This window comes from Melanerpes formicivorus, unplaced genomic scaffold (assembly GCF_026170545.1).
Source record: "Melanerpes formicivorus ecotype bairdi unplaced genomic scaffold, bMelFor1.0.p_v2 SCAF_2, whole genome shotgun sequence".
NCBI classification, from domain to species: domain Eukaryota; kingdom Metazoa; phylum Chordata; class Aves; order Piciformes; family Picidae; genus Melanerpes; species Melanerpes formicivorus.
In genome coordinates, this window is record NW_027142354.1 from 20718285 (window position 1) to 20724212 (window position 5928).

A 5928-nucleotide genomic window follows, 5' to 3' on the forward strand; every position below is an offset into this window, starting at 1 on the left:
TTCCTCATAAGGGAGCTGTTCCAGTCTCTTAATCATCTTTGTGGCTCTGCACTGGACCCTTTTAAGCAGTTCCCTGTCCTCCTTGAACTGTGGGGGTCCAGAACTGACCACAGTATTGCAGATTTAACCTTTTGCTGTAGTCTGCTTCAGAGCAGAAGAGTTATGGCAGTTTTAAAATTTCAGGGAATGCAGAACGTGAACTTGTTCAGGTCCTCAAAGGCTTTAGAGACACAGTATTTCTGCCTATTTCTGCCTTTATTTATGAAAAACCTTCTTGTGTTCTGCTTCAGGAGTTTGAGATAGTTTGCTTTAATGTTCAAAGCTCTCTTAAGGCTGCTCCATTATGTTATTTTACAATAAACTTAACTCTAGTTATCGAATCACAGAAGGGTAGGGGTTGGAAGGGTCCTTTGGAGGTCTAGTCTAATCCCTCTGCTAAAGCAGGTTTGCTTAGATCAAGTCGCACAGGAACATGTCCAGGTGGGTTTTGAAAAACTCCAGAGAAGGATAATTCACAGCCTTTGTAGGTAGCCTATTCCAGTCACCTGTTCCTGCTCTGTCACCTTCAAAGTAAAGAAATTTTCTCTTATGCTCAGCTGGGAGCTAAACTTGGAACTAAAACACAAGCTTTTCCTTTTTCCTGTAGGTGGTGCCATAGGATCTTGTATGAAGTACAATGATAGAAGCCAGAACCTCGGAGTCATACAGATGAACCCACAGGCTGCTACTGATGGGTCATTAAGCATTATTTACTTGAATGGTGACACATGCAAAGATAAGCAACGTTATTCTACACGGATAATCTTCCAGTGTGGCCAAACAATGGTAATTTTCTGTGCCAGTGGCTATTAATGAGGATTTTAGAGCTTAGACTTTTAACTTAACAAAATAGACAGTGTTTATTCCCTTTGGAATGGAGAGGCTGGTTCTAAAAAGTAATCCTTTGCTTCTGCTTAGAACTGCTTTCCAAAGCCTGTAGAACACAACAGTGAATTCTATCAGGGAATCCTGTGAGCCGTCAAAACCAGCTCTTTTCTGAAAATGGGTACTGAAATTTGATAGTAGAGATCTTAGACTGTGCAACTGTAATTAAGGAAAAAAAAGATTCTTTATGTAAGTTTTAGGACTTACAATGTAATTGTTAAGGAGCCTCATTCATATGTCTCTTTCCTGTAGGGATCACCAGTGTTTGACCAACAGGATGATTGTGAGTTTGTATTTGTTTGGAGAACCTTGGCTGCATGTCCTGTTCACAAAGCAGAAGGTAAGTGTAGTTACTTGAGCTTTAAAGTCTCAAACAAATCTGTACAAGAAGTACTTAGTGAATCTGTTTCTTGCCTTGTGAATATTTCTGTAAATGATGCTGGCTTGTGGAGGAATATATCTTCTGAGCTTTAAGCCAACTAAGAACTACACTGATGTTAAAAGTACAACTTAGGATGGCAGGCAAATGTACTTCCTTATGTAGGGAAAGAAGATAAAGTAACAGTGCTATCTCTGACAAATCATAGTACTACATTACTAAATCACAGGTAGATTTCCTCCTATTTGTAAATCTTTAAAAAGCATCAAGCTTCATGAGAACATGGTTGATAGTATGCCTAGCAATTCAAACTTAACACTTCTTAGACAATGTGAGAGAGACCAGCATGAGACCATCAGAGTTTACAATTCACTCCAGACACACAGGAAGAAATCACAGATTCTAGTTCTGGTAATTGGTTCTTAGATTGGAAGTTGAGTGTACAGGTGCTTCTCTGCCCTTGCAGGCTCTGTTTTGTAGCTTGTAGATAATGCTTTATGAATGTACTGACTTCCTGTTGCAGCAGTCCTGGATGCTACTGAAACTGTCAGTGATCTCGTTGCTAAGAGGAATGTTTACAAGCTACTGCTTGCAATTAACTGTGCAGGGCACTGTTGACAAGAGTTCCAACCTGTTGAATAACTGGGGGGAGCATAATAATCATGTGATGAAAACCTTGAAACATGAGATTGTAAAAGCTTCAGGATATTGAGCAGAGAGTCACTTTAATGAGGACTTGATCAGCAGTAAAAATACTGATGTATATGAGCTGATACGACTTGTGAAACTAGAATTTTCCTAAAGCTTTTGTACATCTTGGTAGACCCATAAAGCTATAGTTAATGTATCCTATGATCAGTCATTTTCTAACTCAGCAAACTTCATAGCTGTTAAAAGATGATGAAAGACTGACATCTACAACAACTTTTGCTTTGGTCTCATGACCTTGCTGTTCTTCCAGATAATTAAGCAAGTGCTGTACTTTGTGTCTCCGGTTCTGTACTTAACCTTTAGCATGGCTGAAGAAAGAAGCTTTGAGGCCACTTTAAAGTAGTTGTTTGAACTATAGCAACTGTTTCATCTTGCTTTATTGTCAATTATAGAAGTTCCATTCATCGCCTAGTCTCATGGTTCTAAATGTTGGTGACTTACTGAAATGAGATGCTTAGCTGGACTAAAATGATTCCTCAGTGTCACTAAAAGTGACAGAATGTTGTGGGTTTACGAGAAGGGCTCAGCCTTCTCCCCCCCACAAAGACGAAGAAAGAAACCATAGCTATCTGGTTGTTTTCGTTAACATTCCAAAACATTCAGCCATAGTGTCCCAGCACTGTCTCTTTCTTAAAGGCACAGCCTCAAACGGTCACACAGCCACTCATTTTTGCGGCTTTATTTGTGCCAGTAAGGCTTAATTATCCTTAACTGCATTTAGCATGGCTCATAGTTTTCAATTGTATTTTAACTTGTTAACTATTTTATTTTTTTTTTTCCCCAAAGGGAAAAATTGCCAGGTGGAAGATCCAAGGTACGGTCATGTTTATAACCTGAAGCCACTTTCCAATAAAGACATAAAAGTGAGTACAGATGAGTATGACTACTACTTCAGAGTTTGTGGAGCAATAACAGAACCTTGCAAAACAGAGGCTGTCAATGTGTCATCATGTCAAGTAAAGAAGATGGACAATGCTTTCAAAAAAGTAGCAGGTATAGCACTTCATTGGAAGGAACTTAGAGAATGGGAAGACTAACCAAGGTTACAAGTTTTAGAGGAAGGCTGAGGTCTTTCTCAGTACTTTACTGTGCATGTTACTGCTACCCATGTAACCCTGTTGCCAGAGGCATTACTGCAGTCATGTGTATTGACTGGATCACCTATGTTTTTTTCTCAACTCTTTGCTTCTAGGCTTGCTTACAGAAAATCTGACATTCAGGAATGGTTTAATAATGATTAACTACACCAGTGGAGAAAAATGTCATAAAATATACGAACGATCAACTGCCATATTATTCTATTGTGACAAGACTACATCTGAGGTTAGTTTCAAAATGTGCTGCCTGTGTGGACTGTCTTCCAGAGTTGCCCTCTTAATATGTGTGAAAGTAAGGTGAAGAACATGAACTTTCTTCAAGGACTGCCTATCATTTACAGATTAGGCAGGAATTTGAAAGGTCTTGTGAGGTACAAAAAATGAGGAATATTTTCAATTCCCTATTTAATGAAGGTATCTTTGTCATGTTCAGGAACATCAGGGCATGTTGTTCCTTTTAGAGGATGCCTGCCATTGGCAATGCTCTTGACGATGTTGGGAAGGGATGTTCTCCCAGAAATAGCAGCTGTTTCTTAGTAAGAAATAAAAGGTGTCGCATAGCCAGATCGAAACAAAATGATTACTAGCTTTTAGTGTCTCTCTTCTCTGTACTTGTGCTTTCCTTCCTTTTTTTTAAATAATGGTGCCTATAGATAATTTTGCTCTTCCCCTTATTTCGTGGAGGAGGCAGAAGCTCCTAATGGCTGTGCTTTTAAAAGAAGGGTTCATATGGAAAAAGTCAGGTTTCAGAAGAAGCCGTGATTTCAGCTATCAGAGGTGCTGTGTAACTCTAATTTATGTAAATATAGGTCCCTGGATCTTCTTGAAGCAAGGCTGAGACACTTTGGTAACTTCAGTATGTCTAAATGAGAAAGTAAATGCCTTTTGTATTTTGGTTTTTCAGCCTGTATTTTTGAAAGAAACTCCAGATTGTACCTACATGTTTGAATGGCACACTCCGTATGCTTGCCCACCTGTTAAATCTACTGAGTGCTCCTACAAGTAAGTTGTTTCCACAAACTTAAAATAGAGAAACAAAAATAGAGCCTTATTGCAGCTCAGTGCAATACTGCCACTTAGCTGTTGCCTTTTGACAGTGGTAACAAGGTCGTCTGACATTCAATGACAGTGTGGTGTATTTTAAGTAACTTGCAGTCTGCAGTTCTTTAATTTCAGTGTAGAAAAATGTTTTCTTTGAGCTTCTTTTGGGGAATAAGCTTAGTATCAAAGTCAATTCTTGGGTATGCAATTATTGATGGTTGAACTTTGAGTATGTTAGGTTGTTGGGTATCTAGTTATTATTTAACTATAGGTAATCCAAAGAAGAATGCAACTGCTGTGCATTTGGAACTAACACCAAAACAAGCTTCGGACAAAATGTCATCTATATCTGTCACAAGCAATTAGTAGCTCATTAAATTTGATTAATGGGGTCAAATGTGGCTAATGATTTGCCCAGAATTTTACTGTCTGGCATCATGATAGGTTTATACCCTAAGGTAAAGCAATCTACTATAACTGCATTTGTGCTTGCTGTAAGTCTGGTGTAGGTTTCCTTTCCAGCACAGTACTCTGCCTGTAGAATTATTAGGTTAAAAAATTACTGTAGTGACTTAAGAATTGCAACTTAAAATTACTTGAGGTTGGTTGTTTGTTTGAATTCTTCTTAGTTTGAATCCTTTACTTCTCTTACAGGGATGACGAAGGAAACTTCTATGACTTTTCATCTCTAACACGACATAGAGAGAATTGGGAGGCAATTGCTCTATCTGCTTCAACACAGAAATACTATATTAATATTTGCAGGCCCTTAGTGCTATACAATGCTGCACGTAAGAGCAAAATATATTCTCACTGTAGCTAGGGGAAGCAAGTGGTAAGACAGTATTGTTGGCTGTTGTTCAGACTGGGGGGAAAAAAAAATCAAACTATGCCCCTGTACACTGCACTGGTTAGGCCACACCTTGAGTATTGTGTCCAGTTCCAGGCCCCTCAGTTTAGGAAGGATGTTGACTTGCTGGAACGTGTCTAGAGAAGGGCAACAAAGTTGGTGAGGGGTTTGGAGCACAAGCCCTATGAGGAGAGGCTGAGGGAGCTGGGGTTGCTTAGCCTGGAGAAGAGGAGGCTCAGGGGAGACCTTATTGCTGTCTACAACCACCTGAAGGGAGGAATGGGCTGCCCAGGGAGGTGGTGGAGTTGCCATCACTGGAGGTGTTCAGGAGGAGACTTGATGGGGTGCTTGGTTGCATGGTTTAGTTGAGTAGATGGTGTTGGATGATGGGTTGGACGCAATGATCTTGAAGGTCTCTTCCAACCTGTTCTTTTCTATTCTATGTGGAGACAGTCACCAGAGGGTTGTGGGCCTGATTTCAATCTACTTGGCAGATGAGATTCACTAGCAGCTCTTATATTCTCTAACTTCAGCAGCCTAGCTCTCCCATCCTTATACAAAATCCAATGCAGCTCTTAAAGATTATTTTAATCTTTTGGCACAAGATGTTTACTTAGTATCTTCTGGCTGATTCCATATTTTGTGCAGTGGAGGACCAGGTAACAGGCTGCAGCCTTTCACTCTGTGTATTAGTCCACTTCCCAGGCAGTGAGTGCCATTACTTTGTGACCTTGAGTGGAGTGAGGCAGTTACTGCTACTCATGATTTTTTTAGCAGAGAAAGCACTCCAGTGAGTCTGATTTAGACAGTGACTTGGAGATGGATCAGCCATTGCATACCTGAAAGTAGACTAGGGGGGTTTATTACAGGCACGTAAGCCTTAATAATATTTGGAGTAACATTTCAGTTGTTGTTCATCTGTATAG

General features: G+C 39.8%; 1 protein-coding gene across 1 annotated transcript in view; it reads left to right on the forward strand.

Annotated features, from left to right (window-relative positions):
• IGF2R (insulin like growth factor 2 receptor) overlaps window positions 1–5928 on the forward strand; it is a 59523-nt gene that overhangs the window by 34174 nt on the left and 19421 nt on the right. The window contains exons 25-30 of the mRNA XM_068152706.1: window positions 647–825; window positions 1177–1264; window positions 2801–3007; window positions 3207–3337; window positions 4016–4113; window positions 4807–4943. Coding sequence (XP_068008807.1) covers window positions 647–825; window positions 1177–1264; window positions 2801–3007; window positions 3207–3337; window positions 4016–4113; window positions 4807–4943 — 840 coding nt within the window. The remainder of the gene's footprint in view (window positions 1–646; window positions 826–1176; window positions 1265–2800; window positions 3008–3206; window positions 3338–4015; window positions 4114–4806; window positions 4944–5928) is intronic.